This window comes from Cryptomeria japonica, chromosome 6 (genome assembly GCF_030272615.1).
Source record: "Cryptomeria japonica chromosome 6, Sugi_1.0, whole genome shotgun sequence".
Lineage (NCBI taxonomy): Eukaryota > Viridiplantae > Streptophyta > Pinopsida > Cupressales > Cupressaceae > Cryptomeria > Cryptomeria japonica.
In genome coordinates, this window is record NC_081410.1 from 432318594 (window position 1) to 432339952 (window position 21359).

The 21359-nt window shown below is 32.6% G+C and overlaps 1 protein-coding gene across 3 annotated transcripts; it reads left to right on the forward strand.

Moving 5' to 3' along the window:
* The first annotated feature begins 373 nt into the window (after positions 1 to 373).
* Positions 374 to 21322, forward strand: LOC131054604 (uncharacterized). 3 transcript variants are annotated; one of them, XM_057989147.2, is made up of 2 exons: positions 374 to 677; positions 1699 to 2259. In XM_057989147.2, exons 1-2 carry the CDS (start codon positions 605 to 607, stop codon positions 2112 to 2114), a joined length of 489 nt encoding a protein of 162 aa, XP_057845130.2. In that variant the 5' UTR covers positions 374 to 604; the 3' UTR covers positions 2115 to 2259. The 3 variants fall into 3 exon arrangements, with proteins under 3 accessions (XP_057845130.2, XP_059063374.1, XP_057845129.2); XM_059207391.1 differs by lacking the exon at positions 1699 to 2259 and adding an exon at positions 20362 to 21322 and having other exon boundaries at positions 394 to 677; XM_057989146.2 differs by lacking the exons at positions 374 to 677; positions 1699 to 2259 and adding exons at positions 19336 to 19528; positions 20362 to 21322.
* The last annotated feature ends 37 nt before the right edge of the window (positions 21323 to 21359 follow it).

Sequence of the window (21359 nt, forward strand, 5' to 3'; positions counted from 1 at the left end):
AAAATAAATAAATGATACGTATTAAAGATATATTTAGATGTTGGAAGATGTGAAAATCTAAATACAAAATTAAAACTGATATATTTTTTGCAATAAAATTTGTAATCTAATACACATTTATTCATTTTATTATTAATTAAAATTTAAAATCATATTTATTCTAAATCTTAACTAATTAAGAAATATGATAAATATGCAGACCGGAGTTATTCTGGTTTAAAAAACGCACTAACGTACCACAGAAAGTCAACTAACACAAAATTACGGATGCATTACAGACCGTTGATCATTATGACTGATCTATCGAAAGAATCAATAACACGCACAATTTTAGAACCAAAATAGATGCGTTCAAATATGGATGAATTCTGAATAGACAATACGGTACGAACTTGGGGTCCATTTTTCTAGGGGAACCACTTTTTGTCGAGAGCGTTCATGCTCGATTGCCTTCTATAGACGTCTCAAATTAAATGATCGATTTGGGGGGGAATACCAGCGTATTGGACGACTGAAAACAGGCTTTTAAGCCTTTCAAAACCCCTTTGCTAAGCCGCTTTGATCAGAATTTCCCAAAATAGATGGGATTTCAGAATTCTTTCTGATGGAAATTCTCTCCAGATCGACTTCCAGAATGCCCAATTCTGTTCTTCCGAGAGTTAACAAACTCAGACTAGGTATTTGTTTTTCTCTGCAAGTTTTCCTTTTCAATGGTAATATACATTTTGTGATTTCGGTAGATACCCTCTGCATTTTTATTTGCAAAATTGTAGCTACTGGTTTAGTTTTAAAGTAAACTTCCAAGATTTTTTCCATTAGGGGAGGATATTTGAGAAGTTCTGATTCTTTGTTGAAGACTTTTTTGAAGTATAAAGATTATCTGCAATTTTGAGTTTTATATTTTCTTAGGAGTTTGGAATCTGTCATTGTTTAGGGAATGAATATCCTACAATTTTAGGGAAATAAAATACAGAGATGTTAACTGCGTTCAATCAAATAAGTTTTGTCAGCTGCCATGTGTTTTTATTACAGAATCTACTAAAACATCTTCTCTACAAAAACAGAGGAGTATTGTCTGGGCATTTTTATGCACAAATTAAACAATACCTCTGTCAACAAGTAAATTTTACATTTTAAAGGATCTTGCAATTGATTGTTTGGCCCTTGAATCATTTGATGTTTGTCATTTTATCTCATCTCATTTTTCTGCAACTTCCTATGGTAGAATTCTGGTTTAAAAACCCTAAATAAATTAATTGATTGACTGCTGAATCCTTTGTTGTTGAAGTAGAATGTCAAAAGATATTACGAGTTATTTTTATTTTATCTTATTTTCTTGCAAGTCTATGTTAGAGAATTCTGATTGGAAAGCCCTAATACTTTGATTGTTTGACCATTAAAATCCTGAATACATTAATTGATTGACCGCTGAATCATTTGTTGTTTAAGACTTTAAGTAGAGTGTTAAAAGGGTATTAAGTCATTTCATTTCATCTTATTTTTCTACAAGTCTATGTTAGAGAATTCTGATTCAAAAGCCTTGAACACATTGATTGGTCTACATTGATTGTTTGACCATTGAATCATTTGATGTTTTCTAAAACTTCTCAGCACATTGATTGAATCATTTGATATTTGAATAGAATGATAAAAAAGATATTAAAAACCCTCTAATATCATCTTATTTTTCTGCAACAGTTAGGGTAGAGAATTCTGGTTCGAAAGCCCTGAATACACGCACTCAGTCTTCGCTTGCAATGGATCATGGCAGCAGCAGAATTGGTGAAGTTGCTGGTGATACAGCGGCAGTTTTTTGCTGCCCCTGTGCTCTGTTGAATTTGGCCGTTCTGGCCTTTGTGAAATTGCCTGCAAGTCTCTCCAAGAAGGCCTGGAGAAAAGCGAAAAGAAAGAGAAACAAAGCAGTGCCGGTGCAGGAATTTCATTATCAAGACTCTGACACCGAGGATTCTTCTCAGGCTTCTTCTCAGGATGAATTGTTGACCCCCGCACACAAAGTAAATGCTCAGACTTATGTCAGCACTGAGCAATTTTGGGAGGAAGTTGTGGGAAAGAGTTATGTGGGCTTTTGGAGAAATCATTCTTTTGAAAGGTAGAAGCCCAATCTTGGGTTCAGAGATTTCTTGGAGGGAGAATATAAGTATAAAAGCATAGAGCCCGTAAGGGTTCCTTGCCAAAATTGATGATGATGATAACTCAGAGTGGCTGAATGTTTTAATTGCCTATAAGAGAGAATTTGTCTCCCAGTGTTTAGGTTTGTTTTGCATCTGTTTTCCTTCTGACATTAAAATGGGTTATTGAAATTTGGATTGAGGATTGTCGATGTTGAAGAAATCACCTGTTCTGTGATCATGTCTGTCACAAGGAATTATCTTTTGGAATGGGTATATAGGATTGAGGATTGGTATCTGGATTTGGCATCTATAACAGAAGAATGCAGAGCTTTGGATTTGGCATCTATGGCAGAAGAATACAGAGCTTTGTTTCACCTCTGATCTCTTAAAGTGAGAATATGTAAAGTGGGATAAGTGAGTTTCGAATTGAGAGAATATGTAAATTGTCACAATTGAGTGCAGAATTATGGATAGCTTATTATGAGAGACATTCTATAATGATAATAGGGTACAGAATTTTATCTTATGATTCTGTACATAAAAATCAAAATATAGGTAACATATATAAAAACAATTAAAATTTTAAAATTAAAAAAATAGCTTACATAATTAAATATAAACTTAAAGAAGGTTACAAATAATGAGGTTGAGGATCAATCTTGCGATGTGATATCCATATTGTAAAAATTGACTCAACGATAATTATCAATACTATAAAAAATTGATTAAAAAGAAAAATTAACAATATCCTCCAAATCCATGAGCTTTTTTATGTATTGGAAAACTTCATTGTCAAACATATTTAGAAAGAAATTAATGGAAAAAGCTGACATCCTAGCAAAGAATGTAATTAACAATAAGGTGGATACTTACCAAAACTTAATGAAATTTGGAAATATCATATGATGCCACTACAACCATTGCTGAATGAAGTATTGATGTGGGATATCAATGAGCTAGAGATGGCAATCATCTCTTTCTTAATAATTAGAAATGCTCCATATCTCACTTTAATGGAGAAGGCACCAAAAGTTATTCCACACAAAGTGAATGCATATCTTGTTTTATCTTCTTTATGAGATCTATGACAAGGGGATCAAGAAAAAATAATTTAAAGATATGCAAGGTATCTCCAAAAGTTTTAGTGTGGCTAATATAATTTGGCAACACCCATGATAATTATGGATACATTTGTAAGATTGATTAGCCATCAAAGATAGAGGGCATTCCTTGCAAGGATCATTGAGAACGAAAAAAGAAAGTGGTCTTAGAAAAAAGATTGGATTAATATTGAATGCAACCAAATAAGTTTTGTGGGAAAGAGTTCATAAAAACCTATCATCACTATTAAGTAATTTTTTTGGACAAGTTGTGTAGAAATCCCTTGGTCCTAAACCTTTGTAAGAATTGTGATGAATCTACGTTGCATTAGTAGGAATATCAGGGGTATTGACTCCCTTGATAGAAAAAATGTTGTTAGGAGATTCTTAAATTGTCACATGGCTTTGGATTTTCTCTTCCTTTAGGAAGTGAAAGCTATTGGATTGGATTTTGAAACCAACCTTAAGTTCATATGGAAAGATGCCCTACAATTATGATAAGGATTTTGGTGTCCCTCCTTATAATTGGAGTGTCTAGAAGATTCTTGAAAAAAATGAATCTAAATTTTGTATTTTCTTGGTTTATGCCCTTAATGAATACAATGAAAGAGTCTTCCTTTGGAGGTAGATCTATTTACCACATAATATCCTTTGGATCTTTTGAGGGAAATGAACATTTTTTTTTGGAAAAGAATGAAAAATGGTTTGAACTTGGTTGTCCCCATTGAAAGAGCTAAAGATGTTAATAAAGGTATATGGTTCACCTAGTGTAATTCCTAAAAGAGTGGAAAGAGAATATATTGTAGGTTGGACATATTTTATGTTAATAAGGACTTTTTTATTTTGAAGAAAAGGGAGCTAGAAAATACCTCAATATTATTACTGTTGGCATTTGATGTTCCGATGAAGATTGGTAGTCTTTGATGATCGCAGATGCTTAGGAGTTGTCATTGATGGCAACTTAGCCTGTTGATTTGATTCGGTATGAAGTTCTAGTTAACCTGTAATTTGGAGTATGTCTTATGTGTTCAGTTTGCTCGATGTAGCTCAATATACAGGTTTGAGAGCACTTTTTCATTCTCAATGATTGGTTAAGCATCAAAAGCCTGTTATCATGCAAATCGACACTCCGATATTGATTTTGTCACTTGTTTGAAGATCTGGTATCCACAAGAGCAACAAAGCAGAGTATTCTTCATGTTTGATGATGTAGTACTATGTGTCTGGATTGTTTAAGTTAATTCTGGTGGTTGGAATTGTGTTTGGGAGCTATGTGAGACCTATAGGAAGCGTGTGACAATGTATTTTGGGTCCGGTATAAAGTTTTGAATAGATTGGAGCCAACTTGCAACTACACGTTTCATGTTGCATGTTGTACAATTTTTGGAAGCCGACATGTGGGAGATTAATCTTGTTGATCCGATATATATATATATATATATATATATATATATATATATATATATATATATATATATATATATATATATATATATATATATATATATATATATGACCGATTTGGATGATGCATTAAGTGTGTGTTGTGATGTGGTAGATCGTTTTGGAGCGATTGAGCGTAGTTTCACGTGCACATTTTGATCTTGTGTTGATCCAGTGAGCATAACAGAGCAGTTTAATAGGACAGTGCGACAGATCATTTTGTGCCTAACCAGAACTGATATTTGACATAGTTAGATGCTACTTTCCAGTTCATCACTTATTGTAATCAGTTTATAATCTCTTGTAAGGCAGTGAGCCTTCCTCCAGGGTTGTAGCCTTGTTTGTAACTTGAGTAACGAACTCTAGGCAATGTGCCTGAATGCCAGTGCATCCCCCTCATGTAATATTGTTTTGCTACTGGCCATAGTGAAATAATATTGTGGGTTCAAACCCCATTGTGGTTTTTCCCATTTGGGTTTCCACGTAAAAATCTTGGTGTTATGATCTTGTGGTTGATTGTTTTCTGCATTTCAGTTTCATGTGTTATCCTTTCGGTGGTTTAAAGTTAAGTGTGAAACTTTGCTAATCGGTAGATCACTGATTCACCCCCCCCTCTCAGTGATCCCTGATTCCAACAATTCCTAGTACTCTTTTTGGTCGCCATCCTATTGATTCCATGATGAAATTGGATAAGTTTTTCAGGATTGGAGAAAGTCACGAAGTCTAATAGCTTTGAAGTAACACTAGCCTTCTTAGTAATCAAGATTGTATTGATGGTGTCTTCACTATTAGACAAATTAATAGAATTTTGTCCAATAAGATCTCTCAAATTGATCCAAGGAACAATAATGTGAGCAACTGGAAATGTCTTCCCCAAATTGTTGGGAAGAAATTGGATCTGGATAGAAAATTTAAAGATAATAGATTATAAAAAACTCATGTATTGTAAGAAGCTCTAATAAGATGACCTAGATAATGACACTCTAGTAGAAAATTTAATTGACGCCAAACATGAGAACTAAGGAAAATTTAGACAAAGAAATTTCAAGGTTTGAAGACCACGGCCAAATTGAATATGATCAAAGAAGGTGACAAAGGTTCCAAGTTCTTTTTCAATTGCATAAAGGTAGAGAATATGAAGGAGGAGATTGAGCCAATTCTCATTAATAATATTCAAATTATTGATACAAAGGATTTCAAAAAAGAATTCCATAAATTTTATCAAGACCTCTTTTTGGTTGAAGACTATATTAATTCATGTAATGATTCTCAAAAGATATGTAAGAATACCAATGAAGGGTGGTTCAAAAGCGCATGATGATGAACTCAGTAAGGATATCAACCGGGATGAAACTATTATGGTAATTAGATCTTTCTAGAATGATAAATCCCCTGGTATTGATGGTCTACCGACTGATTTTTATTAAAAAGAATATTAATTAAATTATCGAAGACTTGCTAAATCTATAAGGTTGCTATTAAAAAACTAACCCTAGGCAATGCGATTAATAAAGGAGTCATCAAGATTTTACCTAAGGAGGAGGATAGAGCTTCAATTAACAATTGGCAGCCCATTACCCTCCTTAATATCTTTTACAAGAACTTAGGAAAATTGCTATCACTCATATTGAAAGGAATCTTGCCTAACTTCAATAACTATATCCAAAATTCAAATACATTCTTGAATACATAATAACTAGCTAGGAAGCTATAGAAAAGTATCCAAAAAATTAATCATGTGTTTTTTTGTGCCGAAAACATTCCAGAAGCTCACCGTGTGGACATGATTATTTTTTTATTATTTTCTGTACCAAGACAGAAAAAACAATATAATATGGAGATTTGACGTGAACCCGAAATAACAATGAATCAGTGTTTTTTACAGCTCATTTATGTTGTTTCCTTGTCAGCAATGATAAGATCGATTACACAATACAAAACGTTTACGTATGCCTGCCTGCCGTCTGCTTTAAAAAAATAAAAATGAAGAAATAAAACAGTGTGCCGCCATATCTCTTCTGTTTGACTACTTTGGATATAGTCTTACCTTCAATCTAGTTTGAATTTAGTTTAATAGTTTAAAATAAAATTTTAGTTCTCAATCATAGTATCTATTAAAGTTCAAATTTGTGGTAAACCATACTGTCTTCTTTAATTCAGTGTGCTCTCTCTATTTTTTATTCTATTGAAAGAGTTTACCAACGAACTTTATAATGAAGAAAATTTTAGTTGTTGATCATAGTATTATGTGATGGTTAAATTGTAGTATTGTTGTAGTCGTCAAGTTTCAAATATGTATTAGACTATTGCACCCTCGCTGATCTATTGAGATCATGGATATGAACCTTGAAGTTGAAAATATTGGTGTTAATGACTTGCTCCAAATCTACATTGGATCGGTGTACTAATGGACTTTGTGCATTAATAACTTAATGTGCCAAATCTATGTTGTGTCGGTGTACATAGGAAAGGTCTATCCAACAATCAAATGCACCTTTAACCGTGTTTGATTGTATTTATCAAATAATTTAAAAATTAGAACAACAACAATATATATATATATTCATTAATAAATAAGATCAAAGGTGTGCTCTAGTTGTTGGATAGCCAATTTGGTGTACTCATGGGCTTTGTGCACCTACTTGTCTACTATGCTCATGGGTTTCGACTATTTGGATTAATACTATGCATTCATGTTGAGGAAGAGGTCCCCCATTTGTAGATCATTGTTTGATTATTGGGGAAGATGATGTTCAAGTATAAGGATGTTTGAATATGCATAAAACATGTAAAGACTAACCAATAGATAACATTCAAGCGAATTTAAAACCAAGACAAGTAATCAAAGGAAATCAAAGGAGAAAACTTGTAACATTATTATGATTGTATATTGTAAAAGAGAAAATCACATATTTTGCCCTTTTCCTACTAGTTTCACATTGATTTTGGTTGTACTTTTGGAAAGGTTATTAACATGTTCAAAATTTCATATATTTATGCATATAAATTCAAAGAACTTAGTCCATCACAGAGTCTTTAACTATTCTAGTCAAATTGTTCTAGACTTAGTCTAATGTCTATCTGATTTTCTACCTTGAATTGAATTACAAATATGATTCTATTTTCAATATATGATCATTCCAATTTATCCGAACTTATATTTTCTCATTTTAGGTTGACTCCTTTTGGTTTCTAGAGTATTGCCTATTGGTTTGCATGCCAATATGTGAAAATTTAGTCCATACGATGTCATAGTTAAATACAAGTTCTAAGACACTAAAGTACCTCTTGTGTTAGCATTAGATATCACACTTGGGGGCATATCAAATCATATAGAACATTTATACCAACATATGTACTACAGGCATCTTGCATCTTATATGCCTTCCATAAATTCAACTCTTGAGGAAAATAACAAAAGGTGTCTAAGGCTTAAGGAAATTCAAAATTTCAATCCTAGCACAATATACACCCAAAGATGTTCATTAATATATATATATATATATATATATATATATATATATATATATATATATATATATATATATATATATATATATATATATATATATATATATATATATATATATAAAGTTATGGTGCTAAATATTTAAGTATCTCATAGAGTTAACATGAGCATGGTATGGAAAATTATGTGGAATTGAAACATAAGATCCAAGATTTAATTCATAATAACATAATACATGTGTTAGAAATAAATGATGGAAGAAACCATTCCATATATCCCCTAAATAAAAAAATGTAAATCTATACCAATCCCTTTCCACATATTTCACAATCAAATCATGTGGATACTATTATAGAAACTATAAAATTTGAGGAAGAAATAGCTAGATGCACCATTACTAGAATTTGAAGATTTTGTAGGGAATGTGATGAAGAATATAAACAATTATCTTTGAATCTCCTTCAACAGTTATACGTTTTAATGATTAAATTTTAAATAATAGGTATCATGGACCTTTAGATATTAGAAGATGCAATGCTTACATATCCATGGATTGAATTCTAGTTTATCCTATTCTAGTTTATCCTATGTGTTAGTTCATCATATGTACAAGAAAGTTTCTTTTCAATTGCCACTTTTAATATACCAATATGTACTTATTTGGATTTAGATTTGAAATGTTCAAATGGTATATGCAATATACATTAGGATGCAATGTATTAAATTTAATTTGGTGGGTCCAAAATAAGTGCATGTGCCTTAGATTGCTAGGCTTAGATTAAATAGGTTTAGTATCCTTCTTGGCCAAGCATAGATTGAGCAATGTCAAGCAATAATATCCATATTAAGCCAAAGTATTAATTCAATGGTGAGGTCATAACTATCAAACCATGTTTATTATCAACATCTTTCAAAGATAGCCAACTTTACTATTAATAAAAATTCATATCTAAGCCTAAAAAGCCTCTAGATATATGATTGAAAAGATGCATTACTATTAATAAAAATTCATATCTAAGCCTAAAAAGCCTCTAGATATGATTGAAAAGATTCACTTTTTTATTTATACATAATTTAAAGATCAATTAATGTAAGACCACACTAGATGAGTGACTAATAGTACCTACAACTATATATACAAGGATGTGTGGTAAGAGAAAAAAAATATGGACTATCTACACAATAGTTGGTTGGTTCACCACACATGGGGCTGCTCACTAGATTGGATGCATCCACCCGACTCTAGATAGTTTGTCTGTCAAAATAGAGTATGTTTCAAATAAAAATCAAGCAAAGTATACAAAGAAGAAAGGAAGAAGAAAGTTCAAAAATAAAGAGAAAAAATAATCAAAGCCTGATGTTCGATTGCTAGATCAAATATGCAAGGACATAATGAAAAAAGACAAAATAAAGGCAAAACAAAAATCTAAATAAAAAAAAAAAATCACTTAACTAAATATTTGTAAAGGGATTATCATTGGACAATGATCACAAACCATCACAAAAATCTCATTGGATCACTTTCCAATATTTCATAATTGACAAGTAAGATGAGGATTAAACTAATCTTATTGGTTGATTATAACCAATAAATTATAATAATTTCTTGTCATTTATTTTATTTCACTTTATGATATTTTATAAAGTTCATGGAATTATTTTGAATAATCCAAATGGAACACAAATACACCTTTATGATATATACTTATACAAGTGACCATTCAAAAAAAAATTGTTCAAGTTCCCTTCTTATTGGCTTTCTATGTTTATTTCTTTTGTTCTACCATAGATAGATTTGGGAATCTACAATGTTATGGAAGGACCTTAAAACCCCTTTTACCATATTAACAAATAATTGCTTATTTTTGTTTTTTAGTTTTGTATATGGCAAAAAAATGATGATGATAAACTATTGCAAAACCACAAAAATCCAACCACAAGAAAAACCCTAGTTCTACAACAAAAGCATTCACCATACACCAATGAAGAAACCTAATAACATGCAAATCAACAAATTGAAACAATAATACCATTCACATGCCAAGTAGGGTTTGATCTCCATTGTCTCCTATCTCCATTGATCTTGTTTGATATATTTGCTCTCAAATTTTTGTATTGTGCACAAGAGCTCGACAAAGAACAAATTGTGGTTGTAAAGTTGCTTGATTACATAAAGATTGTTGGATTAGATTAGGATTGTGAAAGGATAAAGGAATCCTCTTATATAGAAGACACTTCAGAAAATAGAGGGATGAGATTAAGAGGTGAAATAAATAAATGGTTGGCTAGGATTAAAGGGTAGGTAGAAGAAATAATAAAATAATGAAGAGGTAGGTAGAGGAAAATTAAGAGATAAATGACATGTGTCGTGAAGAGAAAAAGCTAATGACTTAATTAAATAAATAAACATTCATTTAATTAATTAATAGAGGAAGTGGGACCAATTCAATAAATAAAATATTTATTTAATTTAGGGAAAAGATAATTTAAATAAATGAAAATATTTATTTAAATAAGGAAAGGCTAGAAGAGGATTAATGAATTAATTAAATAAATAAATAAAATTTTAATTAATAGAAGGCTTAAATGAAAAAATTAAATAAATAAATATTTATTTAATTAAATCAAGACAATTTTAGGTGTCTACAAGTTTCATGCCAATCTTTTGATGGATCCACAATTGTTGTGCTTCTTCTTTAAATAACTTTTATCTTCTCTTTCTATTGCTTATTTGGAATTTTGTATGATCCCCATTTTTTGTTCTTATCCTTGTTATCTAGATCCTCTGTATTATATTTGCATAAATTTCATCTAGCCTTTTGATTACACCTAATTTGTTGTACCCATCCTTTTATAAACTTTCACTTTTAATTTTATACTTTTACCTTCACAAGTTTGCAACACTTGGAATTTGATTTACATTTTTCCATTTGAGAGAATTCATGAAAGGAAATTTGTAGCAATAATAACTTGTTTTCATATAAGGTCAAGGAAGAATACACTTGTAAAGTCTCTATGCAAGGCTTATAAAAAATCAAGCTCCCTACTTACATTCCATGCAAAGAAGAAACGAGAACCTTGTACCCACACATTTTGATGTTTACCTATCCTCATATATGCAACTTACAAGAGATGCTTAATAATCGTGTCTAGAAACAAGGGAATTTCAATAAGGAGTACTTGAAATTTATTAAGTCCTTGAAGCTCATTGTCACTCCACTATCTAGACTCACATGGCATAAATATGAAGATTAAATGGATTCTAGAGTGGGAAATAACTCTAGTTGAGTAGTATAATGAGACATATTTGATATACAATGAGGTGGCATAGTAGGAAAAGAGTGGAAAATTGCATTCATAAGGAATTTCGCATGGAAGTGGAACATATCTTTGCTTGGATTGATTGAGTTTTAATAGGGAAAGGAAGAGGCAGAGAGAGAAAATAAGAAAAATAAATTAGAGTGAAAAAATAACAAGTTAGGTGAGAAACTTTCTTTCTCATTTTTTTGGTTTGAAAGATTTGTATAGATTTAATATTTAGAGTTTTATGTTTGAAAATAAGTATAAAATACCATAGGGAAAAACTAGTGTTTCCTTTAGGTACATACGAATCTGCTTAAGAGAAATTTGGACTCTTATCTTACTATTGTAACCCATTGCAATATGTATTCTATATTATATTTATATTATTTCAAGGTAATTTTGTGTATGCATATGTGAATATGTGTATACATACACATATACACATAAGCATGCATACATTATATACTAAAGGTCATAGATCAAACCCTAATATAATTCACTCCATAATAATGAATGATTACCCACAACATTATTATAATTGTATGAAGAAAAAGCCAAAAGTATAAATGTTGGTTTAATTTAAAATCATATTATTGAGGCCTAGTAGTATATTATATAAATACCCAAATATTATTATGTTGAAACCAATGTTTTGGCCAAGCTTATTTTCCCATATAAATAAAAATTGAAGTTTTTTCATATATATATTTTGGTTGAACTAGTTTACCCATAAGATAGTTCCTATTTTGATGAAGTAAAAGATTGTAGGAAGGTTGAATAAAAATCATCTTATAATATAAAATCTTATTGAGATTAAATTGATATTGGGGCTATGTTATTAGCCATCTTAAAATATGTTTCTATACTCTTGACTAAACTTAATGTTGATATTGTAACCCTTTTAATAGGTTTGATTTGTAAATGCATATAATATGTTTTAATTAGTCATTAATATCCATTTCTTGTAAATGTATCTTGATCAACCTATAATATTTTGTGTTATTTATAGCTCAAAGACATCTTTTAGATAAAAAAAAAAGCTACAAACAACCATGACTATTTTATTTATCAACAACTTAGCTTGTGATTTATTGAGGATGCATCATCATCATGAAGGAGGTTATCATAAATGAATTTTTTCAGGGAGGAAGAAAACTCATCCATGTTAAATATCTAACAATAAAATCACATAAGCATCCAACACCATTGAAAAAAAAAACTTGGATTGGAAATAAAAGAACCAAGATTCATTATATTAAGTGCTTGTTGAAGTGATAAACCATATGTACAAGAACTAGGTTTTGACATTTGGTAATACAAGAGCTAATGTAAATGAAATAATTGATGCAAAGATAGAGGTGTGACTAATTATTTATCTTTTTGATAGTAGATTTGAAGGAACTATCTCAATCATAAAAGGGATTGTATTGATGATGAAGAATGACTTAATGACTTGGAATGTCCTTTTATACAAGTTCGAGGAACACACTCCAAATTTTTGACATGTACATTGATGCATAGTGATAAAATTGGGATGAGTTATCTTGGGGTCTTAATGAAATTTGAATTTGCATTGAGAGAGTTAAGGCCACACATGTGACCCTAAGCTAGATCAAAGTCTTCCATATACTTCCAAATTGTAAATAGAAAATAATAATTTATAGATACTTTTTAATGTAAGATTGAATATGAGAAATGTGAGTGCACAAAATGGAACAAAATCATGTGCTATTAATATTTATTTAAGATACACACATAAAGTGATGTAAAACAAGAGACACAAATATAATAATGAATGCACTTTACATTTTTTACTTCTACAATAAAAAAATTTAATAGCACCATATAAAGAAAATCACAATAATAAACATAAAATTAAACTATTTTTCACAATTAAATTATAATAGTGAAATTAGCATTCACATATCAACTCTCATTTATTTAGGGATGATTTTGACGTAATATTGTAAAACAATCACAAATCAACAAGTGGAATACTCTTGTTATAAATTCGGCTCATAATATAATAACTTTCCCCTTCCATTCCACATTTATTTATACCTATTTCCATTTATTCAACCTCATCTCATCCCTATTTACACTTATTTTGACACATTTGTCATTATTAGCTATTACTTGCACCATATTTACACCCATCTCGATACATTAGACCCCTAACTTGAACAACACTTTCTTGTCTTGGATCAATCCTAAGTGACATGAGATTGACCCCAAATATAAATTTATAAATTCAAATTCCAAAGCTCTTGCCTTTTCCACTGCTAAGTGTGAGCCAATTTGGTGCATGTTTGTATGACTAATTGCTATGCTTTGGTATTTAAAGGCTTTCATTTGTGAAATTAATTCATATGGAATGATGTGTTATCATAAGCTGAAAATCAAGAGAATGTGAAGTACTTATTTTAGTGGTTTGACCTAGAAGAACTTGACCCTAGCAATCTAAAACTTCTTCAAAGGTATTTTTAAATACGATCATCCTCACACATAAGTAGATATCAAATTAAAATTTAAGATCTTGCTATCTATTAGGGTAGTCTTTTGAGTTACAAAGTAGTTCCATTTAGGAGATCATTTTTGTGGCACTAATGTTTGATCCTAAGGAGCTTGGATTTCACCCATAGAGATTTCTAAGACTATTTAGAACTTGAGATATTTAGCAAACTACAAGCATTCATTTTTTATATCTTGATGACTATTTTTTTTTGGCATTAGTATTAATTATGCATCATTATTTCTAAAACTAATGATCCTATATGTTAGCTTTATTTTTTAAAAGTAACTTATAAATTTATGAATAAATTTGAATTAAGCTAGATTTATGTAAAATGCAAACAAAAAGAAAGTGATATAATATATAACCATGATTTTCACAAATTTCTCTCACATTTAATTTTATGCTAGTAAAAGACAAATAAACTATCTTAGTACAAGAGTTGCAACTTTAATGCAAATGTTGACCTATATTCAATATCTACCAGTCCAAAGAGTTTATAAGACTAAAAGATCATAACAAAATTGTTTTATATACAAACACTTTTCAAAATACTAGGTAAAATACTAACATTCATGATACAAATATCTATTGTATATAAGTGTTTGAGAGCTAATTGGACTATTCTTAAAGGTCACTTCATCCAATGGTCAAAGGTGAATTAAAGTCAATGAAAAAATGGTCCAATGGTCAAAGGTAAATTAAAGCCAACGAAAATAGTGTAACTATTCACCACTTTTTAATGTAGATAAATTATAAAAAATTTATAGATTATTTGACACTTTAACCTTGATAATAGTTAAATAAAGTATATACTTAAATAATTTTGTTAAAATATGTGGTTTAGCATTGAAAACGTTGTTGACATTCTTCCTGTTGTTCACCAAAAGTGATAACCCAAGTATACCTGCAAATCTATCTATGAGATAGCCAATCTCAATCAATGAAACACCTCAGGGCTTGGACAACATGACAATGATATGAATCCTTCTACTCTTCAGGCTCTGCAAAACCTAGGCGGGTATACCTTTGATGCATTTAATCAGACCTATTACACACAAGACTACATCAATCAAAAGCAGATGGATCTCAAAAGGTTCAAAAACTAAGAGATAACTGCAGATGGGCCAGATCCACACTTGCAACTCAACATTTTGAATCATGAGATGGAGGGACACTTCCACATAACATAAAATATAAAAAGATATTCTGATTTTGGATTTTTAAATGGTGTTCTGACAACCTTTCAATATTACAAGAGACCAGTGCCTTATCCAGGCCTTAGAGTCATGCATAAAAATGGATGAGAAATATCAGATGCAAGTTCTTTTCAACATTAAATTTTCATGTATCAATGCCTTACATTAATACAATCCTGTGTTCTGTCACAAAACCATACTTATATGTAGATATCCAATATGCATTCAAAATCATTAATGCTGGGTTTTAGGATTTAAATCCTTCCTTGAAGAATACCCAAAAGACAACATTACACTCTTAGAGGAATCTAAAAGAGACAACTCAAATTATCCTTGATAATATGAAATTATATGAATCTGAGTACATCTTGGAGACAATTTCATGGAAACTCACACATGCCTTGCATATGTGTGAACCTGCAAACTGAAACTAAACCTACAGTAAAGACAACACTGAAAACATAGACGAACACACTGTCATTTGCATTGATAAAAGGATGCCATCACTGGAAAGTGCAATTTCGGATTTCTCCCTTGGAGCAAATCTCTCAAAAACTGGAACCCCTACAACTGAGAATAACTGGGAATAAAAGGGAGAGGGAACCAAATCAAATCTGCAACTGAATTGCCAAGTGTCTCCTCTCTAACTAAATTTTTTTCCTGTGGAAACTGGCTTCAAAATATCCCACATTTTTCAAAATTAACCTCATAATCAGATTCCTCACTCCGAGAGCTTTCCGGCGATATATAATACTTTATATTTTGGCCAAAATTTAGACCCTGGGCGAATTAATTCTCAACATGGACCCATCATTTAAATTTTTCGAATTTCTCTATAGTTTAAACTATATCATTTAATCATTTTAATTTTGATTTTTGCCTCCATATGTGCTCTAACGCTTTGCCACGTGGCAGCCTCCAATTGGCTGATGGGGTCCACTGGGTGCCACTTGGGACGACACCTCATCTTTCGCCACTTGTCGGCCACGTCACCGCCACTCGCTGCTTGCTTGTATGCCACGTCATCGTCACTGGGTGCCACCTCACCGGGACCCGCCTGCTGGACCGCTGACTGTACCCGCCACCTGTGTGCCACATGGATGGCTCTCGTTCACTTTTGCTATTTCGCGGGGTTTAAACTACGTGCATCTTCCCTTCGCGAAATAGCGCGCACCGTTGATCCATCTCGAACCTGCTCACTCGTTAACCCGGCCTTCCTCTGCAAAATTTCGCCTGTCTGCCTCGGGAAGCATGCCCGTGTGGGGTCCACCTGGTCGCCATCTAATCAACTCCTCCGTCGCCTCGGGATCCGTGCTCACGCGTGGGCCCACCTTGGGCACCCATAGGCACCATCTGTCAAAAGCCTTTATGGCTTAGACATTATATTACTATGCGTTCTTGCTTATAAACATCAAAATATCCCACTTCCCAGCCAATGTGGGATTAAGGCTTATGCCTGGAGCTGCGTGTTTTAAGTTTTTCTTGAGAGTTTTAATGGCGCCTCATGGATTTGCTTGGAACCTTCAATGCCTCTTTTCACCGCCACAGAGAGGATGCCAGCAAAAAATGATGGGGAGTGGGCTTTACAACAGCCAAGTGTATTTGCTTCAAGTTTCTGCTATTTGCATTTTGCCTGAGAATGCATTTTTTGAAGCAATTTCTAAGAATTCTTCATGGCTGCCAATTTCGTTTGCTGCAATCTCCTTGGAGTTTTAATTCCTTCTACCTATGCAGCTCACCCACCATGTGGACTTTGCAATTTGGAGTTTTGCATAAATCTGAAAACCAATAAATTTATGCCAAAACCATGCTCCACGTGAAAGAGGGGTTTACGATTTTATACCAGCCAATTGCATTTGTTTGGGAGTTTCTTTGTCTTTTACCTCAGATCCACGCAGGGATGAGGATTAGTTTTGGCAATATAATCTGTCACTGGCATTCATTTGCCAAAAAGTTTCTAAATGCTGCTCTTTGGCCATCCATGTGAGAGATTAATTCTGAGTTGCATTTGCCATTTGCTGAGAAGTTAAAACTGCACTTTTACCTATCACATTGCAAATCTACATTAATTTAAAGTTTAATGGGATTATTGATTTGCATTTGTTGAAAACTTTTCCAAAGCCACGTAGGGGAGGAGATTTTGGCTGGAACTACACCTGTAGCTTGCATTTACTGGAATTAACAAAACCTTCACAACTCCACAGGCCCATACACCTTGGATTTGGCTTTGAACCAACCATTTACATTTGCATGGATTTTTGTTTTGGCACCTAGCAATTTGTTGCTGTTTTAATATGTTTGAAAGTTTACAAAGCCCTTTTCAAACACCACTTCTAATTCCATGCATGGAGGAGTTGTGCTGGCAATTACTAGAAGTTTAATTGGTTCCAGCCAAACACATTGCTCAGAGAAGATTATTGGTATAACACCTGTTAGACTGCATTCCTCATGAACTCCTATAAAACTAAAATCATATAACATATGATTTTAAAAAAAAAAAAAATTAAACCTTGCCTGAAAAGATGCGTGAAATGGCCAGCCAGGTCGGGCCCCAAAGTGGGTCCGGCTAATTTTTTTTCATTTTTAGACAACTGATCTCTAAAACACCTCAGGAACCTCAAACACACCTCTGGAAATGATCGGCATCGTTTTCGGATCATAAAATTGCATTTTTCAACTTTCAGGCAATTACGCCACAATTTTCGCATTTAATCACGAAGACGTAATTTTCAAACCTGTCAAAACACCTTTATGGAGCTCGCCATCTGATAGGCATGTACTTTGATATACAAGGATGACATCTACCAAACGGTTTCTCAAGACGAGTCCCGAGCAAAGAGATATTAATTTCTGAAAACGGCCAACTGGCTTTGTTGACACTGCGGACCTGATGAAGTCAATGTTCTGGCAACACATGATGCCTTTCTCAAAAATATCAAACGACCTCCGTAGGCCCTCAATTTTGAAACATAGGTACCTTTAAGTACATATTAAATCTTTGAATTCTCAGTTCGATCACCCGACTGACAGGATGCAAACGGCGCGCTTACCAAAACAGCTACATTAACTGATATAACACTGGAAGTGCGGATAACTGAATTTGATGGCAAAATGAGCTCTTTTGAAAACTGATCAAACGGATTGGTAGAGCCTTGAAATTTGAAACGTATCTCACCATTTATACCAACATTAGCCCGGAACAAACATTCTGACATGACGCTCACCGGGACATTTTTACACTTGTGCAAACATCACAAACTACAAATAGATTTGGCTTCAAAAACTGAGCAAATGGATTCATAAAGACCTGAAATTTTGTAGGTTGACTCACATTAATGCATACAATTGAATCCATTTTGAATTTCTCCATGACGATCAACAGGGAAAAAGATATAATCGCTCAAAGTAGGCTACTCAATAAAATTTGCACTTGTGCCTAGAATGCACTTTCAGCTCACCCCTCGAAATGGGTACTTGATAAACTTCTCCAAACTGAATTCTGAGAGTTGCAACACACTAAATAGGCCAAATGAAAGGTGTGGGACATGAATCCCGAGCCTTACCCTCTGAAAATCAACTGGCTCCATTTTACCCCCTTGCTAACTAGGACATTCAAACTAACTCATTCGGGTACTTTTCTGACATGCAGGGCAAAATTTTGAAATGGGCCTCTAAACTTGATTCAATTTTAATCAGTCCCAACACTTCCATTCCATGTGGACATTAAAAAATATAAGCTTATACAAATTTAATCATATTTATTAATTAATTAAAATTTAAAATTATATTTATTTTAAACTTTAACTAATTACGTCAAGAGGTGTAAATCTATAGTTGAGCCATATGCACCTCATTCATGTACATAAACATGAATGATTAAATCTCGTGGAAAAAATTTTAATCATTCATGTCAATAATAGAAAAATAAATAAAAAATAAATAAGTGACAAGTATTAAAGATATATTTAGATGTTGGAGGATGTGAACATCAAAATACAACATTAAAACTGATATTTTTTTAAACAATAAAATATATAATCTAATACATATTTAATCATATTTATTAATTAATGAAAATTTAAAATTATATTTATTCCATATCTTGGGGTCCATTTTTCTAGCAAGACGAGTTTTGCTCGATTGCCTTCTATAGACGTCTAAAATTAAATAATCGATTTTGGGGGAATGCCCGCGTATGGGACGAGTGAAAACGGGCCTTTAAGCCTCTCAAAACCCCTTTGCTAAGCCGCCTTGATCAGAATTTCCCAAAATAGATGGGATTTTAGAATTCTTTCTGATCGAAATTCTATCCAGATCGACCCCCAGAATGCCCAATTCTGTTCTTCCGAGAGTTAACAAGCTCAGATTAGGTATTGTTTTTCTCTGCAAGTTTTCAATGGTAGCATACAATTTATGATTTCGGTAGCTACCCTCTGCATTTTTATTTGTAATATTGTAGCTACTGGTTTAGTTTTAAAATAAACTTCCAAGATTTTTTCTATTAGGGGAGGATATTTGAGACGTTCTGATTCTTTGTTGAAGGCTTTTTTTAAGTATAAACATTTTCTGAAATTTTTGAGTTTTATATTTTCTGAGGAGTTTGGAATCTGTCATTGTTTAGGGAATGAATATCCTTCAATCATCCTACAATTTTAGGAAATAAAATACAGAGATGTTAACTGTGTTCAATCAAATAAATCAACCCCTTGGACTGTTTAAGTAGAATGTTATAAAGATGTTAACAGTCATTTTATCTCATCTCATTTTTCTGCAACTACCTATGGTAGAATTCTGGCTTAAAAACCCTGAATACATTAATTGATTTACTGCTGAATCAGTTGCTGTTGAAGTAGAATATTTAAAGATATTAAGAGTTATTTTCATTTCATCTCATTTTCCTGCAAGTCTGTGGTAGAGAATTGTGATTCGAAAGCCCTGAATACTTTGATTGTTTGACCACTAAAACCCTGAATATATTAATTGATTGACCGCTGAATCATTTGTTTGTTTAAGTAGAATGTTAATGGTGTTCTGCAAGTCTATGTTAGAGAATTCTGATTCAAAAGCCTTGAACACATTGATCGTTTGATGTTTTCTAAAACCTCTCAGCACATTGATTATTTGACCATTAAATCATTTGATGTTTGAATAAAATGATAAGTTATTAAAAACCCTGTAATTTCATCTTATTTTTCTGCAACAGCTAGGGTAGAGAATTCTGGTTCGAAAGCCCTGAATACACGCACTCAGTCTTCGCTTGCAAAGGATTATGGCAGCAGCAGGTTCGGTGAAGTTGCTGGTGGTACAGCAGCAGTTTTTTGCTGCCCCTGTGCTCTGTTGAATTTGGCCGTTCTGGCCTTTGTGAAATTGCCTGCAAGTCTCTCCAAGAAGGCCTGGAGAAAAGCGAAAAGAAAAAGAAACAAAGCAGTGCAGGTGCAGGAATTTCATTATCAAGACTCTGACACCGAGGATTCTTCTCAGGCTTCTTCTCAGGATGAATTGTTGACCCCCACACACAAAGTAAATGCTCAGACTTATCTCAGCACTGAGCAATTTTGGGAGGAAGTTGTGGGAAAGAGTTATGTGGGCTTTTGGAGAAATCGTTCTTTTGAGGGGTAGAAGCCCAATCTGGGGCTCAGAAGTTTCTTGGAGGGAGAATAAAAGTATAAAAGCATAGAGCCTGTAAGGGTTCCTTGCCAAAATTTGATGATGATGATGATAACTCAGAGTGGCTGAATGTTTTAATTGCCTATAAGAGAGAATTTGTCTCCCAGTGTTTAGGTTTGTTTTGCATCTGTTTTCCTTCTGACCTTAAAATGGGTTATTGAAATTTGGATTGAGGATTGTTGATGTTGAAGATATCACCTGTTCTGTGATCATATTTGTCACAAGAAATTATCTTTTGGTATGGATATTTGGGATTGAGGATTGGTATCTGGATTTGGTATCTATAGCAGAAGAATACAGAGGTCTGGATCTGGCATCTACAGCAGAAGAATACAGAGCTTTGTTTCACCTCTGATCTCTTAAAGTGAGAATATGTAAAGTGGGATAAGTCAGTTTCGAATTGAGAGAATATGTAAATTGGGACAATTGAGTGCGGAATTAAGGATAGCTTATTACAAGAGAGATTCTATAATGACAGCAGGCACAGAATTTCATCTCATGATTCTACATAAAAATAAAAAAAATAAAAATATA